Source organism: Passer montanus, unplaced genomic scaffold (genome assembly GCF_014805655.1).
Source record: "Passer montanus isolate IOZ18808 unplaced genomic scaffold, ASM1480565v1 scaffold7, whole genome shotgun sequence".
Taxonomy (NCBI): Eukaryota; Metazoa; Chordata; class Aves; order Passeriformes; family Passeridae; genus Passer; species Passer montanus.
The window spans coordinates 3093479-3113635 of record NW_024372147.1 but is presented as its reverse complement, the minus strand read 5'-3'; the positions used below and the strand labels follow the sequence as shown (position 1 = coordinate 3113635).

The following is a 20157-nucleotide window of genomic DNA, read 5'->3' as shown; positions in this document are numbered from 1 at the left end:
GGGAGCAAAAAATTTCCTTCTTCAAAGTTTGTTTTACAAAGTCAGAGCAGCAGAGGCTCTAAATATTAGTTTTATGTGTTAGTCTTATAAAACAATAATAAATAGATGATTGGCCAAAACCATCTTTGTGAAAATTTTCCCAGCTAATTGTAGAGGAAGCCCAAGTTTTTTAGGCTGAAGTACTTCTATAAAGTATAAAGCAGGCTTTGCCTGCAGATAATGAATTAGAAGTCTTCTCCACTTCTCTAGCAAAGGATGTACTTACAGTGACAGATGGTCAGCACAGAACCTTTTCTGAAAGGCCAGGCTGCTTGTGCAGGTGAGCCATTTAGGCAGCTATTGTGCTACCTGGATGAGCAAGGGATGCTTGATTCTCCTGTTGCAGCTGCTCTAAACTTGCTCCATGATAAGCTACACAGAGATGCAGTACAAAGTTGGAGAATTAAAATGGTAAATGATCAGGATTTTTTTTTCTCTTGAAAGCTCTGTGTATTCAATATGTATTTTGTCTTGAAAGAGTCCTGTCCTTTGGCATGCATAGTTTAGAGCCAAAATGCACTATGTGAGTTGTTTAGACATTCTGACTGTAGCCCTGGTGCCAGAGATAGCTGACAGCTTCCTGTACCCAAAAAAAAATAAAAAAATCTGCAGCCTGCAAGTGCTTTGCAGAAAGCAAATGTGTCCTTGCATGCCTGAAGATCAAAAGCCCAGTGCAAGTTCTTACTAACACTGCCAGCTGAGCTCTCCAAATTGGCCTTGGGAGCTAAAGGAGAACAGTGCTTAGGTGCAAGCCCTCCCCGTTCTTGCTCAGCTGGAGCTCCGTGCACAGAAAAGCTCATGTTGCTGTAGTTAGCAAGAGCTTTTTCAAATTCACATTTAAGATTTCATCTGCAGACTTATTTTATTCTGATTTTAATCAAAACATGTAAAGAAATACCTATTTAATTGCAAACTTAAATTACGATGCTGGAGGTGTATTTTATAATAGGTGCAGTTATTGCCCTTTGTTTCTTTTATCTGCATAAATTACAGTCATGAAATTAAAGTGTTATGTGTGTTCCCAGATGCAATAATTAAATAAATGCATTTAAAAATTTTATTTTAATGCATGTTTATCGTAACTTCATCTATATAACATTTAATTATTTTTCTCTCATTTGAATTTTTTTTTCAGGAGATCATGGTCTCTCTTTTATTTTGGATATCTGTGTTTTATTTTGAAGTTCTCATGAATAATTGAGCCATGATCATTCTTTGTATGGAATAGTTCTGGTTTTGTCCTGGCAGCCATGTCAGTGTAATTATTTTTACAAATCAATCAAATTTCTTCATACCATCTCAGGCACTTTAATTTTTAAAGGTTTATCAGTATGATAGCAATGATAAACCGTAACCTCTATGCTTATAAGATGTTTTTAAAAAAAAATTTTATTAAACAAATGAAAACAACTTTTTCACATTTTATATTAGTAAGATGGCTTGAAACCCATCTGCCAAGTTCTTCTCAGCAAAACAAAAGTGCTCAAGCTATTTTCTAAGACTGTCCTATATTTGAGTGAATACAAGGCCGGTGAAGTTCATTGTAGAGGGCAGTCTTTCATTTTTAATGGGAAGTCAGAAGCACATAAAAATAGCTCTGTGGATGGAGTTCTCATTTAACTCTAGTGTTTCCAGTAGGGATACTCATTATGATGTATATTGCTGGTTTTTTTCATGTTTGTCAGTCTCAGCACATTTGTTCAATTACATGCCACAGTGATTCCTCCCAAAACATTTCAGCTTCTTTAGCAATCATGAATTGTGTCCAAAGAGCTGAAATTCCTCAAGTTTATAGTGGCCTTACCATTTTAAAGAGCAGAAATAATATGGAAAAACATTTTCCAATCAAAGTTATGAAGTTGTAAAAGCAATACTTTTTCCTTTCTTAAGAGTATGAAACCACACCTAATGATCTTGGAGATGCCACAAATAACAGTAATCAAATCACTTCAACGGATGTTTCCAACAAAGAGAATGAAGATAGCATCACTGTAAGTATATGCATTGTTTCTTGATCTGTGATTAGTTGTGGACTTTTTGGTTGTACAACTTACAGAATTGCAGACGCTATAATAAGACTCTGGCCTATAAGAAAACTATAGCTGTTACTATGTTGTGGTCAAAATTCAGGAAAAAAAGGATGAGAAATAAAATCAGTGCTCCCCACTCTTGTCATTCCCCCATTTTTTTTAAATGAGTGAATCACTTTTCAGTTCAAGTAAAACTGCTGGTTTGTGTCTTGCTTTTCTGAAAAATGAAACTTTCATTTTTTTAGCCTAAAAGTTTGCATCTAATTTTTAGTCAAGGAGAGCAAATCTTCATTTACAAAACAAAGACCTCCAAGATTATTTGAAGATTGTTGGTTGAATACCCATCCTGGAGTCACCTAGAGGTGTTAGAGAGGTGATATGCTGCAATGAATTTTCAAAATCTAACTGTATGTTTTAAGACATGATTTCTTGTATGTTTTTTGTGAAATGGCTTGTGATAGATTTTAGTGCAAGTGGCTGAACTGATAGGCTTCCTAATTTGCTGCCTTGCCTCTCATGCTGTCCTGAACTGAAATGTTGGAAACTGATAGTGGGTTACCAGCCTGGTTGACACTGCAGCCTCCCTCCATCAGTGTCTCTGTAAAACAGCAAGCAGAGGGGAGTGTGCATTCATGAGTCAGAGAGCAGACTGTCATTGGGACAATGTGCTAAAGACTGGGAGGATCCAAGACAATCTTGTCTCATCTGATAGTAGAGTTGAACTGCCAAGGTGGTAAAGGTGGAAACTGTGGAAGTCCACTGGTCCAAGCTCCCCTGATAAAAGTAGGGCCTGCATGGTTCTTTATGGTTGTGTCCTCTCTGGTTTTGGTATTTCCAGTGATGGCTCCTTCACAGCCACTCTAGGTAATTTATATGGGTATTCAAACATCCCCACAGTAAATTCTTTTTTCCTATGTGCTGCTCTTATGTGTTTTCTTGTAACATGCCACTCTGCTGGAAGGGAAAAGGGTGATGTACACTCCCTCCCACCTGACTTGAATGTGTAGGATCTTAAAAAATTCTCATAAGTGTCTGAATCTGTGTTCTCTGCAGAATAGAAGAAACCTCAACAAGGGTTTGTTTTTTGTACTCTTTGATCTCAATACAATTGTTTCCCAGTTGAAATTAATCTCTTTTCATAACTGGATTGATAGGAATGTATGCTGGATGTCTTTCAAGACACAAAACCAAAACAAACAGGTCTGTTTTCATCCTCTCTTGTTTTAGGTGTACGTTGTTGTGGGAATTGCAGCACTGGTGTGCACAGGCTTAGTAATAACCCTCATTATTCTGAAGTTTGGAAGACATTCTAAGTTTGGGATGAAAGGTAAGCAGGGTTGGTTTTACATGTTCCAGAATTCTTGTGGGTTGTATGAACTGACATTGTAGTCTGCTGAGCCAGGAACAGTCAAAATAGCTACATTAAATTCCACGACATTTAATATTTTGATTATTCATCAGGTAAGTAAGGAAAGAGGTAGATGCAGGCAGTGTAGGATTTTGGATCAAAAACTTCTGTTTTCTTTTTAGGATAAATACAATTTCTGCCGCAGCAAAACCCCCTGAGGCAATTCCTGGAGTAAAATATTTCTCAAGTCAGTGTATGTAGGAAGAAGATAGGAAACAAAATTTATTCACAAGTTTAAACTCAAGTTTGATTGATGAGAATCTATGCTGTATGTAAGAGGAAGTTTAGGCAGTACTACACAGTTCCATTAAGGTGATGGGGAAGCAAAAATGAGAGCAGAAGGTGCATTTGCAGTGGATCCTGTCATAGTGGTGCTTTCTGAGAGATGAATTTTCATGTGCTTCTTGGGGAGCAGCATCTGGAGAGAGTCACAAGTACCCATGTCCCTGTAGAGGGGGAAATCTCAGCCCTTCATTTATTCATTTATGTATTTTACAGCCAGGTGGAGGTATGTGTAACACAATGGAGGTATGTGTAACCTGCAACAATTCTGTTACTATATTCTTTTACTAATATCATCAGTCTGTGTCTGATGATGTGGGTGAATTTGTATCTAAAACTAAAAAGAGAGAAAATTTTAAAAAGAAATAAAAAAAACCCAATGTGCTGTCTTGCTGAGAGACCTAGAAGATGCTTTGCTGTATGCTAAAGGCGATGAGCATTTTTTTCTTAAGATATGTAGATGAGGGTCTGTGGAGAACATGGTAAGTAATCTTTTGGTAGACTCCTGTTTATCTCATGTCCTTCTTCTAAATTGTGCTTATTATAAAACACTACCTCTTGGATGTATATTTTGGTAATGATTACATGCTCTTGGTAAGTGCTCCTGTCAGAGATATCTACTCTATATTTTGTGTTCCTGTATTCTGTTTAGAGTAGATTTCCTGGAACAAATGCAATTTCAGCAGAACAGAAACATAGTCGGTGCAGATCAACTGCTGGGATGGTAATCTTGTCTCTCACCTCCTTCCAATATGTCTCTGTTGTTTGGGGTAGCATTAGAAAAGAACAGTCAATGTGAAATATCCTGAGAGGGTGCTATAGTGGTAGTTTTATAAACAGTCTCAGTGGGGAAATGGAAAGGAGCTAAATTCCAGTTTTCCATGGAAGACATTTATAAAACAAAATTTTAAAATCCTCTTCAAAATTAATGATGATTTTTGTATTCATAAGAAATAACTTCCTTAGTTACATCCGGCAGAAATGCACAATAGGCTATGCTTCTTTTTTCTGTTATGTTCAGAGAACACAACATGGTCACTCAGATACCCTGTCATTAAATGTCTGCACACCCTCAGCAAGCAATTTGGAAAAACAAAGTAACCATTCAGTAATTGCAGCAGTCAAACTGTCACTAATTCTATTTTTCATGTATTTGGAAAAATTTTCCATTGAAAACCAGAAAAAGAAGAGTGTATATAGGCTAACATAACTGTGTGTCCTGCAGGAAATATCTTTATGTAAGGGATGACATTTTCATGTCATTTGGGTTCTGAGCAGGCATCTGCAGCTTCTGTAGACATTGTTCTATGCCTCCTACTTTTAAATGTCAGTTTATCCCATCTTTTATATGGGCATCATCTGCTTACTTCTTAGACTTGAAGAGCTTGAGCACGGTTAGAGTGTGGGACTGACAGTTGCCAAGTCCCCAGAAAGAGATGTGGATCAGGCAGGTGTGTCTGAGCTGTGGCTGTGTCAGAGCTACCCATACCTGGAAGCACTGCATGTGCTGAGGCTGCCACAGAGCTCATCTTGAGGTCTTCTTTCCAGTACTGTATGGAGCAGAACAGCTTCCAGTCTATGTGTTAGAGAGCACTAGTGCCTCTAGGAACTTCCAGTTCTCTGGCAGAACTGATCAATATGTCATCAAAGTCTGTTGAGGAGTTGTGTAAAAATAAATTAGCCCTATTTTCTTACTTTTCTCTATTCATTTGGTATATCTAAGGTAAAAGAATAACTTGGGGTATGTTAATTTTACTCGGTTACCTTTCCAAACTGTAGTAATAGAGAGTTTTTAGAAGTTAGGAGGACAAAGTAAGCACTTGGAAACATTCGGTTTAGGATCTTCTGTATTCTGATTGAAGTTGGATTGTACTGTATGAAGCAGTAGTTTTAATTCTTGCCTTAATTCTTTTTATTCTGTCTTTCAGAGCTAGGGGAGATAGCAGTTTCTAATGATTGACTTTAGGAACAGTATTAGTACAGAACAGATCTGTGGTCTGTGCTAAAGGAGTCTTAAAATAGGGTTAGTACAAAAAACTCTCATGTTGTGCTAGACTTCAGACTTCCATAGCAAAATTCATCAGAATAATTGGTGAAATATAATTCTCTATTTTGCTGCTTGTGTACATTTTAAACACCTTATACAGAACCTAGTGACAACAGCTTTGTATGAAAAGCTGTTTTTTGTTGCTTGGATCTGGAGGTGAGGTTTTTAGAACCTTGCAAGATGCTGTAGCATAAATGGTGAAAGCTTCATTTAATTTCCTAAATGTGTTTGTTAAGACTTGTGGGTTGCTCTTACGAAACACCTTGGCTTGCTTTCTTGCTTGCTTGCTGTGGGATGTGAAAATGCTTATGGTGGGAATTCACTGGAGGCTGCCAAGACAGCTCTTACTGTTTTGTGTTTATTTCTGACTCCATCTAACCAGCTTATGAAACTGAAAACTAAGAAGGGAACTGGAGTAGAGAGGACAAAGGAGCATTTGTGAACTCCCTGAGAGGATTTGTGGAAGAGTAATTCTAATCCTGTTTTATTCTACTTTGCATGTTGAATAATGATGGAAGGAACCAAATGGTTTGCAGCATAACCAGCCCAAAACACAGTTTGCAGATGTTACTCATCCCAGTAAGCATGAAGGAAAGTATGAAGAAAACTGGTGGAAGATAAATTAGTGGACAAAATTCAAAATAGCATTATTCAGTTAAAAGGATGAAAACATTTTTGATTATATCAACTGTTCCTATTCCAGTGACAAGACCATCCGTGGTACTCCCTGCTTCCTGGGAATCTGGAGGTGGATAGTCATGGAAAAGAGTATTATCACGGCAGCTTTACTGATAGAGATAAATGGAGTTTGTGTAGGTTTTACCAAAGTCAGAAAGGAAAGAGAAGCCACTCTCACCCAAACCAGTGTCTTCTGTCTTTTAAGTTAACAGATAGAAACTGACAGAAGTAGAGGGAAACGTGTGTACTTGTTCCATGTTGGGTGAGAGGGATTTTTTTTTTCCATAGGTTCATATGAAGTGTCTGTCAGTGCCTTGAGCTGCATGCAAAGATAAGGGAAAAAAAGAGTCTGAAATTTATATTGTATTTAGGCAATGCCAGCTGTCTTCTTGTGTCTGTGGGCTTGCATGTCATGCTTTGAAAGGTGCTTCTTCTTCCTCAAGCACTCTCTGAACTACCTCCTGTATCTAAACATATGTCCTGACTATGAATTCTTCCCCTCTATTTGAAGCCTTGCAAGTCTGTGCCAGTCAGGCTAATCACAGAATTTACCTTTCTGTGATTAGGTAATGAGATTGTGTGGTTGATCTGGGAGAGAATGTCTTTTAGGACAAACACCCAAAAATACTATCTTTCCTTAAAGTTCTTGCTAGCTGCTTGTCAAGTTTTTTTGATTAAGTTTAAAATTTGGATGGTCAATGACAGTGCTGTTCTCTTTCATCAAGCTGATTAAAACTCAGGAACACATCCATTGATTTTGCCTGCCAAAATCTAAACAGGGTATTTTCTCCTGCTTCTTGATAGCTTTTTCTCTCAAGTGATCTTTGTAATGTATGTGTTGGGCAATGAACATCCTTGAAAACCTTTTAAATAAAAGCATTGGTTATTCCAACAGAAGCACACTCTTTGGAAAATAGTTCCAAAATACTTCTTCTTTTCAATGTATCACAGTTCACTATATTTTATTTGCTCCTAACCTCTTGTAACTTTTTGAGCTTTGGTCCAAAAGACAGTACAGGGGAAGGCAGCTTGGAATTTATTTCAGTCCCAGCATATTTCTCAGTTGTCTTATCGTATTTCAGTTTGGGTAAGAAACACTAAAAAGCATGGTAAGAGTCTCCTTAAAAAGCAGAGTTGTCTTTCTGACACAATGACATAACATAATTACTGACTTTAACTCTCATTTACCCACCAAACACATTTACATGACTAAATACAATCCAGATGAAAGTAGAATGCCTTACCATTCTGTCTGAGACTTTTGCATATTCATTTGGCTGTATTGGAATCTGTTACTTAAGGGCTATCAGGAAAGATCTTTTGTGTCTTACTTGTCTGTAAGCATATAGCAAATGGTTATTGTTTTTTCTGCTTTAATATATTTTCCATTACTTCACCTTGTTGGAGAGGGGCTGATTGCAAGGGACTTAAAAAAACCCCTCTCTTTCATTCACAGTGATGATTGAAGAATTAGGATTTTTGAGTGTTTAGATGACTGAGTAGTTTGAAGTATTGATCTGGGAAAAGGGAGAGTTTTTATGTTTATTATTAACATTTGCATCACATGTTTTGCTTAAGCAAAAAGCTTATAGAGTAGGAGAAAAGTGAAATTCAGTTAAAATAAAAATACTTCTTTGACTTTTAATTCTAAAACAATTACAAAATGAAATGATCTACAGTTTGACAAGTATGACCTAATATTCAAATTGGTATGCACTAAGCTTGTAGCAGTAATGGCTACAATTTTGCTTTTTCAGACAAATCATTAAAAAAGATCAAGTTTGTAGTTGGGAACACATCTTCTGCTTGACTTTCAGCAAGGCACTGAAATACTGAGTTTTTGAGTTTCCACTTTTACCTATAGAAGTGATTTTGTGCTGTGTTGTACCTACTCAAATGCCAATTCTGTGGGTGTCGATCCTTTAATATCTTTAGAACATTCCATTACTTAGTCAATGAGCAGAATATAAAAGAGGGATCGATTCATGTGAGTCAGTGTTGTAAGATCATATGTAGAGCAAAATGAATGTGCTCAAATCTGCAGTATTTTTAGTGAGTAGAGAATGTAAAGGCAATGATGATATTGCTCATCTGAACCACACACTAGGAGGTTTTTTAATTGTTTTACAGTGACATTCCAGTCCTTGTAGTCATGGCTCAATCATACAAATTGTCTGTTTTAGGTGCATCACTTGTTAATGGGGACTGTAATATTGCTTTACCACATGAATGTTTGAAAAATAGAGTTGTTAATGCTTCTAAGTACCTTACTTTGAAGAAGTAAATTGCTATAAGTGGATCAAAGATTAAGAGTTTATATTAACTGATCCATAAAGGTAATTTTGTGTAAAGGATTTTATAAAAGTCTTAAAATATTTAAGTTACCATTCTCTTGTGTTTCAGTAAGAAAAAAAAAAAAGAGCACTATTTATTGCATTGGTGTGGGTCTGTGTCACCCTATTAGAGTATACTGTTAGACATTTTTAGAGTTCCATTGTTCTTATTCATATAAAATTTGATATCTAGGTCTCAGTTGTCTGTTTTGGTCTGCTATTAGGTTTTCTGAGTCTAATCCTAAAGTGCAAGATACCGTAGAAGAATTTAGCTGTTTCTGTATTGGGAACAAACAAGTAGATGATGCCACATATTTATGAAGATTTATGAAGACATCTCAGATCTGAACTGGGGAATTTTTAATGATGCAGTGGTGCATTTGACTCTTTGATTGCAAAATGTAAACTCAGTTGTAATGATTGAGGGAGAAAAGAAGTTACTAGCTTGCTTAGAGCTTTATCTGATTCAGACTACTATGGTGGTATTATTAACACTGATATTATGAATGAAGAAAAATTATCTGAGACCTCATGGCCATTAAAGTGAAAAATAAGGAAAGCAAGTGTAAACAAGTACCTGTTGTATCTTATTCCCCCTCCCCCTAAAAGAGTATACAAGCAGGAGATGGGATGAAGGAATATGCGTGTATGTGGTGTGCATAAAGTGAAACGGAGAACTGGGGAGATGCTGAGTAGAGGACAGCTTACAGATGAAATGCAAAGAGATTGAAGAGAAAACATGGATACAGTAGAATTGAGGAGAGCTGAAAATTGTGCTCTCTGAGGTTCTACCTTGGTATGGGCTGAAGCACAGAGAAATAGCAGAGCTCCTAGTTCAAGGTAGTGAAAGAATAAAATAGTTCTATAGTTTAATCTGCAGAGTCCCAACCCCATGTTCAGTCTACATCCACATTTGCTTTACAGGTCTTTATTTTACAGTTTCTCCTTTGTGGTTTTTTTTTTTTTTTTTTTTTTTTTTTTTTTTTTTTTTTTTTTTTTTATGTACAAAGGATGAATTCCCACCTGCTTGTGTATGAACTTTTTGCCCATACTATTTTGTAATGCTATTTTGGAAATGTGTTACTTTGTGAGGGCAAATGGTGGTTTAGCCCATGCAGAATTTTAGAAAGAAATAAGTTGGGATATTGGAGGAAATAAGGATGAGAAGAATGGAAAGTGGAGAGAAGGTAGATCATGATAATGGGAAGTTTACCAGTGATAAGACTAAAGAATCAGAGTTCCATCAGATGAAACAGAAACCAGTGAATCACAAAGGAGGAAAATTAAAGAACAGCAAAGCTGGACTATATTATTTTCCTTCCTTCCTTCCAATTTTTGAGTTGTCCCAGTTCTCTAATGGTTTAAGCACCATTTACTATAAACTACATATGTGCTTGGTTTTGATCCCTCTTTGAGGAGGTGTCAAGGCGCAATGCTAGAAAACTTAATGCTGAAAACCCAGCAGCTCTTAAACACTCTTGCTTGGAACATTAATAGTAGATAAATAGAAGGTATTCTTGGTAGAAATGAGGCCCACTGTGTGATCTCCAGGAAAAAGGCTGATGTGGAAGTGGCTGGTAGCAGAGGCTTCTCCTGAAGGCTGGGCCAGCTTGGATTGACTTTCCACAGAACAGCTGAGGCTGACAGGCAAGTGTCTAGTCTTACACTCAGCACGAAGCAGGGTGAGCTGGTGACGTTTATAGTGTTTCTTCTTTCAGAAAAAAAGTAAGTGCTGTAAAACCATTACTGCAGCACTGCTGTTGCATCTTAGGAAGAAATGAAGAGGTACAAAAATTTTGAAGAATTAAGAAAAATCAAGACAAAAGGTAGTCAAGATTATTTAATATCCAGTAAAAGAAACACATGAGGTTTTACTTCAGTTCTGGGAAAAAGTTCAAGTAAGATTTTGTAATTTGAACGAATAGGTCCTTTTTATATTTCATTTTTACGCACACACCCTGATGCATGTTCAGCATCTTCCAGAATGTCTATAACCTGGGCTCAGCATTGTATATTAGCTATTAATTCACTGCAGCCAGTGAAACCCCCAAATTGTTCTCTTTGTGGGTAACCAAACACATCTTTTCCAAATGACTCACAGCTCTTCTCAATTGCTGTTTTTCTGGAGATACTGTACCTCCCAATGCTTCTTCACTAGTGTCATATGAGTATGCCTCTCTGCCTCTGCCCCACAGTGTCCAGTGTTCCAGCCTTTCACATTTTTGTACTTTAAATGTTAGGTTTACATTCAGTCCTCAGTTCTGATGGATGATAACCCAGTGTAAGGATCAGAACAGTGTGTTATATATAATGACTTTTTTCTTCCATATATGGATCATGGGTGACATAGGAACGGTCATCCTAATGAAAGAACTTTTTGTGCTACTGTCAAAGTCCGTTTTGTCCTGACACCTCTTTTGTATTCTGCACAAAAATCACAATTGAGAAACTTGATTTAGGAAAATGAGATCTGTCTTTGAAATAAATAAAAAATATATAGGGCAGGATTGAGAATCTTTCTAATTTGTTCTGTTTGATTTTTTTGAAGCTTCTTAAAAAAGAGGTCAGAGAGGGAGCAATGTAACAGGATTCTCTTCATTGAAGTAAAATGGGCAAACTATCTAGTAACTATTAATTAGCCTACATCAGTTTTATTTATGGTGTCAAAGGCTAATGCACTGTTCCTTCAACTGTCTGGCGTGGCCAAATACCCTGGAACACAAGGTGGAGTTATGTAAACATAAAAGTAAAAGAAGTATTTATAAAAGGTCCTTCACCTTTCCCTGACAGATGACAAAATATGTGAACTAACTGAAAGATTGTAGGTTTAGTTTAGATATTGGGAAGAATTTTTTTACTTTGAGGGTGATGAGGCACTGGAACATGTTGCCCAGAGAAGTTGTGCATGCTTCATCCCTGTGTTTAAGACCAGGTTGGGTGGGGCTTTGAGCAGTGTGGAACAGTGGAAGGCTGCCCATGGCAAACAGGTTGAAACCATATTTAACACCCATTCTGGCCCAAACTGTTCTATGATTCTCTTTGTCATGAAGCTTCACTTCTTGGCACTTTGGCCAGCCAGTCAGGACTGTGGTCTTCCTCCATTAGTCCCTTTGCTTCTTGCCTCCTCTGAATATTGATGGTGTGGTACTACAGAGCTGGCATGTCTGAGAACTCAGGCCTTTTCCCTCATAGCTATTTTGGATTTTAAAGGCATCATTTTCATAAATAAGAAGAGGACAGCCTACAGTTGTGGCACAATTTCTGTATTGCCACAACTCTTCTGCCAAGCGTATGTGGAAGCATGTGCAGCTGGAAGGAGTCCATTTGTAAGCCATGTGAGTAGTGTGATCACAAATTTACCTCCACATTTGATGGGGCCAGCGCCAACATGGAGACATGCCATGTATGGCCTTTAAAGTAGGAGAAATTTTAACTTTAGTTCTGGTCAGTAGATGTGAGTAATTCAAACTGTGAGAAAAACATTCCTTTAAAAGCAGTAAATTGAGTTACCAGAACCCTTTATTTCACACAGGAGCTCTCAGGCATAGGAGCTGGTGGCTGCAGCTGAAATTTTTGGTACCAAAGGTCTTCCAAGACAGGTTTGTGCCCTTTTAGAAAGTTATATCTGTGACTTGTAGCAACAGGCAGCAACAGAAATGTAACTTGTAATAACATTCCTTTTTGCACAATAGTCTGAACCAGAACCTGTTGACATCCCTTGCTTTTATTGGAGAGGGCCCTTGCAGTGTTCTGTCACACAGTTTCTGAAGCTGCACTGTTATCTCTTTTTCTCCTGTGGCATTTGGGCATATGCACTACGAGCTGTCCATGTTTTCTGTCTTCAGCTGGCTGTGATGCAGTTGTGCGTTTGTTGAATGTCTCGCTAGTAGTTTGAAAGTCAAGTTAAAACCTTCAAATTAGAAGGTCAAATTGTGTCTTTGTGACTACCACAAGCAAAATATTTCTGCCTATGGCCATCTTGGAGACCTGTAAGCTCTCACAGCTGTCAGTCATTTTGGAGAATAGTAGAGAACCTCCCCTGCTAAATTCCTCTTTCTGTGCTTTTTGTGCCAGCTAGGCAGGTGTTGTAGCAGCTTTTCATGGTGCCTGGAGCCTGTGCATTGCATCTGCTTTTGCAGTGGCCTCTCCCAGCATGCTGCAGGCAAACATTAATGTAGACTATTTTACTGCCATCACAAGAAATCATGCAACCTGCCAGTGGCTTAGTAAAGCCCAGGTGCCTTGAGAGTGCAGGTTGAGAGTCAGGTGGATGGCACAGGGCCTGTTCCTGCCCAACAGATGTGAGTTTCAGCAATACAGCTATTAAGCACAAAGGCATCACCTCTGGCACATGCAGTCTTTGTGATGTGGTGTGGCAAAGGTGTTCTGGTATGTGCTTGTTCTGTGCTAACACAATCCCTCAGGCAGATGCTTTTGGCTCATGTCAGAGGCAGGGCAATAGATGTTTGTCTTGGTTTGAAAAGACAGTTATCTGTTAAGGAAGGCAGGAGCCTTCCTTGAAATGTAAAAATGTAAACCCCCTTCCTCTGAATTATTATAATTTTGAAATTAAGGGGCTCTCAGGCAAATATATGGGAATAGGAATAGGAATAACAATTATTTACTAGGAGAATTTTTAAAAACACAAATGCAATAGAACAAAAAACACCAGAAAAGAAACAACTGACAGAATCAGAATACAACGTGACACCCTGCTGGTCAGGGTATTGGTAGCTGTCCTGATTAAATGGTGGCTGCAGTCCTCCTGGAGCGACAGATGTAGTTCTGTTGAAGCAGTGATCCTGTAGAAGGGTGGAGTTTTCCTCTGAAGGTCTGCGGGTGGTGTAGGTGGGCCTGCTCTTCCTCTGGCAATCCAGTGGAGAAGACAGATGCTCCTCTGGGAATCCAGTGGGGAAAGATTGTCTGTAGTTCAAAGTCTCAGATTATATCCAGGAAGAATGCTTGGTTCCTCCCCCTGGGCAGAGCATCTCACAATGGGATGATGTAATTTTATCAGTCATGCAGTGAGACTCAATGGCCCATTAACAGAAGATATCTCCCGAGAGGGAGGATTGGTTGTGGAAGAGATAAAGTAAACTTCCCAATTAACAGAAGACAACTGCTCTACTTCTGACAGATGGCACATAGCATACACACATATTTTACGACCCAGGACAATGTTTCATTTGATTGGACCAACATGGCTTGTTCTTGTGTTCTGTACTGCACAGAGGAAGGCTGACGAGGGAGGGAAGCTCTCCTTTCTGTTTATTAAGCATCATGTTGATTTGGTAAAAAAAAAATATAAAATAAGTACACGTGCCTTTATTTTAGAAAAGCAGTAGAATAGTTTGGAATGTCTTATGGTTGACTTACAGTGCAGTTCAGCAGATAATCTATCAGAGGCAGAGGATTCAGAGGAAATATTCCTGCTTTCACTCCTTGGCAAAGCAGGCCATACCTGAGTCTTGGACATAAGTCTGTCCAGTTGTACGGCTCAGGCCCAAGTGTTTCAAATTCAAATAGTGAGAAGTTGATAATGCTGGGAGAAGAATGAGACTGTCTTTTTCTGCCAGTCTGCCAGTGTTGTCTGTGGTAGCTCAGAGCTGACAGTGTGTACCCTCCTCGTGCTAAAGGAAGAGGGATTCTATGTGTTTGCAGTCTTTGTGCAATTGGCTGTTGCCCATCCATGTTCTCTGAAAAGTGTTCATGCTACAGTAGGCATTCAGTATTAATCACCTAGCATTTAAGTGATTAGGTTTTGAGGCCATGAGGTCATTTTCACAAACTTTAATTTGCTCCCAGCAGTCAGGCCAATGTTTTTACTAAGTAAAGCCGATGCTTCTACAAGCAGGTGCTATGACTAGATGAAGTGTAAAACTAAGCACTGTTCTCACTGACCACGAGAAGTAGGTCTCACTGGTAGTAAAAGAATGTTCATGTGCACTGTTATGTGCATCAGCTGGCCTTGGGGCAGTGATCCTTGCCATTGAGCTCCCATACTCTATGCACACCAAATTAATTCCTGTCATTTATTACTTGCTTTTTAAGAACAAGGCATAGATCTTCTGAGGGTTTTCTAGTGCCTCTTTCAGCTCTCCTAGGTTTCAAGATTACTTAAATTTAATTAGGTACTTCAGAGTTGGCTAGTTAGGTACCCTGTCTTTTTCCAACTGCATTCCATTGTGTGTGACTACTGATAACCTTTCTGCTCCGTTCCATTCCTGAAAATGCAATCAGAATTGTGAGCAATATTATGGAAATGCTTTAACTGAGATGTAATCTTGCAGTTTAACAACTTGGCCACAAATTTGTTTGCTTCAATGTGAGGAGCTATAGTGGCAGCTTCAGAACTCAGTATCTGTTACCTACTCAAAGAGATATCTTGATGTTTTAAACTGAAGCAGTAGATGTGCTAAGTGGGGGTATTTTTGAAGGCTTTGAGGAACTAGGCTGCATAGAATGCACCATTGGTATCCAAATGTGTTGATGCAGTTGAGACATCCTTCATAAATTACAAAAAAAGGTCAATGAGCCAGAATGGTCTTTTACGTTATGGCACCATTAACTGCTCTGCCAGTAAGTGAATGTAGATGGGAATCAGGCACATTTAGGTTGATGGGGGTCAGCATTTCTTTGATTTCTTTGGGAAGAGAAGAGCTGCAGGCAGAAGTCCTGTTGTTGACTATGTCAGCTTCCATGTAAATCTGAGAAAGTAACATCAGAAACTAAATCTTCCCAGAGAATAGGTGGAACTTCATCTTGGCCTTTAGCTCCTCAATTAACCTTGGCACAGTAACTGGATTCTACATGAATGGACATCTTAGAGTGATTCGTAAGTAGCTTTTTTAAATAGGGTATGAAATATGAGTGGTTTGTGGTATTGCTGATTCCAAACATGGCAGGACTTAAAAAAAGGTAACTGTGAAGAACCCCGGGCAATAAGGTCTCTTCTGAGCCTGCTCTGGACAAGCAATTCTTCTCTGTCTTAGCTACAAAAATCTTATGGAAGAGGGAGTTTACAGAACTGAAATATCAGAGGGTGCCCTTAGCTGCACTTCAGATGCAGCTGACTCCACTGGCTGGTGTGTGTGTGTAAAGCACAAAAGGTGCAGCAAAAGGTGTTTTGCTGGTGCCAGTAAGAAAACTGAATGAGCCTAGTAGTAGACACAACACAGGTTGTAGACTGAACTGATAAATCCTTTTTACACAGACTGGTTACATGTGCTAGTGCATTCTTGTTTTGGTGTATAGTCAGCTACATGTAGATAAATATCTTCCTAAATGTAACTCAAAATAATTTGCTGCTTCATTTAGCAGAACTTCATGGTTTTAATTTGTCCAGTATGGTCATAGTTTAGTCTTAAAAACCAAATATATCACTTTTTAAAATATTACATGACTTCACTGCTTATGATGCACATTTTTTGTGCAGCAATATGATTGCTGTTCTGACACATTTATCTTGTTTAATTTCACTAAAAGGTGTTGCTAACAATGTAGAAAAGGTCTAAAAGATGATAGATCTAGGATGGAAAAATATGGAAAATGAACCTCACTTGATTTTGCGTGATTATTGCAAGCAGAACAAGCAGATTCAGTTTTCCTTTTCTGCAATATAACATTTTCTAGTTCTTTGTATAGAGCTTCATCTGTCTTACATGGCAGGACATGTGGTTGGAGATTCCACATACTAGTGCTATCTTGACTGCTACTTCATGAAGAAAATTACATTTTCTCCTTTCTGAGGCAGACTGTAAGGAATTCAATAATTATATTGTAAGCAAGTGTAGTGTGTGGCAGTTTTGATTGAACAAATAGTTCTGAACTGTAAATCATGCAAAACTCTAAGCACAGAAGCTGAATGATATCTTGAAGTAGCAGGAAGTAACTGTCATGGGTCAAGAGTGAAAGTCATAGGTCAACTGTCATGGTATGAGTAAGGGTTTTGTTATACACAAAGGTGAGTCTAGTCAGAAGAACAAAAGTCCAAGAATAAGAGCAGGTGAACCTCCTGCAAATCAGTCATTGAGCACAATGAAAAACACAGTTAAAATCTTTAGAGACAGATGGGATTACTTTTTTCCAGAATAAAAACCAAAAAAGCCCAAGCCTGATATTGTACATGACCTGAGAAGTGAGGGAGTGAGGGAGAAGTGAAAACAGAGACAAGGAAATACAGAAGAGGAGGACTTCAGGTTCAAGTGAGAAGACTAGAAAAGGTGTGCAGGTAGGGAATTTCTGAAGTTGTGATGAGGAAAGAGGAAAAAGGGTGCTGTGTAACTAAGAAAAAACAAGCCAAAGAAGGTAAAAATCACACCCTTTTCCAATTTTGTACTGGAAATATTGTGAATACAAAGAGAAGAGTATGAAGAGACTAAGATGGGAGCCCAGAGCTGTGTAGGAGTTGCTGGGATTGAAGATGCCATACTTGGTTGTGATGAGGAAGGTGGGATTCTCTTCAGTTCTGTTGGAAGCACTACAAAAACAGGCATAGTGTGATTTCTTGTCTATCTGGGGAAAGTCCCAAACAGGCTTTGAAATGGTTCCTGATATTGCGAAGAGAAATGAAGAAGGAAAAAAAATCTGTGAGAAAGTGTATGAAGAAAGGAGTGAAAGCAAAAGAAAACCCTAAGGGCAGAGGATTGAGAGTTGTGGAGGGTATCATCTCTGATGACGTGAGAGGCCTGATAATGTATTGCAGAACAACAAAGTAAGAGCATTTTCTAAGTGCAGATGGTATTGGAAATGCGTATTTACAAGTATTTTGCAAACACTGCCAGACTTTGTCCAGTCACCATGACTGGGCCCAGGAGCTGTTCTGAGCTCAGTAACAGCAGAGTGAAAGCTTGGGAAGCTAGCTTTTCTTGTCTCTAAAGGCTGCCATACTTGAAATGGAGCTCTTGCAGTCAGTGTAACTGTATGGTCGTGAGGCTGGTTTGCTAGTGTGGAATTTGATATCAGAAGCTGTCTGTGTTTCAAAATAATATCATGGGACTAGAGGAAGACATCTGTGTTTCTGTTGTAAGTGATGTCCTGCTGCTTTGTTATTAATAGTGTCCTGCAGTCACCTGTTTGTCATGGTGCCCCTCAGTGAATCTGCATAGTCTTGAATTCCAACACACCTTTTTAAGAAAACCAAAAAAAAAAAAAAAAAAAAAAAAGGAAAGAAAAATTAAAATATTAAACCTTGAACCAAGGCCAGATCAATGTCACTAAAAATGCAAGGTCAAGAAATGTGCTTCTTTTGCTACAGCCACTATGGGATCAAAAAGGTAGGAAGCTGAGATAGCAAAGCTCTGTACAGTGGCATTCACCCACAAGATTGGATGTGAACATATCTATCTAAGAGTACAGTAACAAATGCAATCAGCAGCCAGAATTTTCTCTATTTCAATGAATACAGTGAACTTCAGTGTGTACAATATGTACAATTAAAATAATGAATGCAAAAAAATGAGGCTTCTCCCACCCACCATGTGCAAATCCTTGTTCATGCAGAAGCAGCTGATTAGAGCTCTGGATCAGCTGTGTAAAATTAGAAGGATGGTTTGTTCTGGCATGGTGTTGGGTGCTGTAGGGTTCAACCAGCAGTGAGACAAATCTCTTTGCCCTAGCCTGTCTTATTGCTTTTTCAGCACCACAAACACCATTGATGGAAATAGGAGCCACCTGTCAGTGCAGAATCAGCACTGTGTTAGATTCCACAGACAGCAGATTTGTAACATGCATAGAAGGGGAAAATTTTGCCCTTGGTCTGCAAAAGACTTTATACATAGGATTGTATGGAGATCATTATTTGCAAACCATTACAGGTTCTCTCTGACCTGTAGTTAGGTGGCTGTAGGAGTTATAGCCAAGATTGCAAACTTTTTTTAAGGAGATATGTTCTACTGCCTTTTATTCTGCCTTGATTTTGTATAAAAACAGCCATTGGGCTGAACACAACCATGTAACCAAAATGGGAAGGTTTTTAATTTGAAATGTAATGGGAATGAGACCATTTAATAATGGTCTTTTAATTAGGAATATTCTTTTCTGGTTTTATCAGAAAGAATTAATTAATAGATGTTATAGACCCTTGGATATGGCATTTAGATATTGCCAGTTCATAGCATTGTAACACATCATTCATTGCTTGGATCTTAAGGAACAGAGCTAGAGCGCAAATGTAAGCTGATAGAAACATGAATGAATCTTCTCTGTCTGTGTAGCACCATGTAATTCCTGTTTTAAAGCTCTTGCTGAGCTCACTGTGTTGTCGTCTTAGAGGGGTTTTGTGCTAGCACTGAAGGCGCATTTATTTCTGGCTTTGCTATAGAGTAGGCTTGTGCATTGTCCTTCGCGTGTTGTACCCATCTGTTTCCCCCTTACTTAATGAGTGTCTGTGTCATTGTATAACTCACTGTTTCTTACCTTTGCTCTTTTAATCTTTTTTGGACTTTTTTTTTGCTAGCATACAAAAATGTGTATTTCCATGGTGTGAGCAGAAGTGTTGTATTTCAGAGTTCAGGGCTTGAGGGATAATCTCCTTCTGAATGCAATTATTCCAGTATAGAATTTTTAATTCTCTATATACTTGGTGTAAGATAATGGCTGGCATATTATCTCATGACATTATTTCTGTAATTATTAAGTAAAGAAGCTACAGTGTTACTGTGGTGACTTTTTATATCCTATTAGTGTAGAAGGCAACTGAATTTAATTCCAGTAGTAGCAATTCCTACCTTTGTCAATGTTACCATATTATCCTTGATAAAGATGGCATATCTAATCTCTAGTCAGTGAAAGTATTGGTAATTAAAGGCAATTAAAGGGAAATTAATCACATGGATGTTTTGAAAGTAACCAATTTCTCTCACGCGTGAATTCACTCTCTTGGACAGCACTGTGCACTCCTTTGTGCTGTCACAGCCTGTATACTTCTGCTAATGCACTGCTGTGTGACAGTGAGGACAGGAGTCACCATATTTCTTCCTTCTTGTAGTGGATGGTAAACAAAACAATCATTTCATATTTCCACCTTGCTGTTTTTTGTCATGTTGTGTCTCTTTAAGAGGAAATTCCTAAAGTCAACGATCTTTTGGCTATTGGATGTTTTTCTTCAAGTTCACTTGATTTGATTGCATTTAAAAAGAAATCTTGGCTTAATTGTTTCCCATTTTTAATGTTGTTGATTTGTTTAATAAAGGTAGAAAAGTAGTTTTATAAATTAAGTTATGACTTCTGTTTAGAAGTGCATTAATAGGGGATGATTTTCTTTAGGACTGCTAGATGAGCCAAGAGCAAAGGAAGGTGCTTTGTGTTACAGTAAATAGTGCTGTGGCTGGACCTACTGAA

At 38.2% G+C, this 20157-nt stretch overlaps 1 protein-coding gene across 6 annotated transcripts in view; it reads left to right on the top strand.

Moving 5' to 3' along the window:
* The window catches only part of NTRK2 (neurotrophic receptor tyrosine kinase 2), a 196596-nt gene that overhangs the window by 53615 nt on the left and 122824 nt on the right, over nucleotides 1–20157 (top strand). For all 6 annotated transcript variants that reach the window (XM_039729678.1, XM_039729683.1, XM_039729679.1 and 3 more), the window contains exons 10-11: nucleotides 1930–2030; nucleotides 3297–3396. In XM_039729678.1, coding sequence (XP_039585612.1) covers nucleotides 1930–2030; nucleotides 3297–3396 — 201 coding nt within the window. The remainder of the gene's footprint in view (nucleotides 1–1929; nucleotides 2031–3296; nucleotides 3397–20157) is intronic.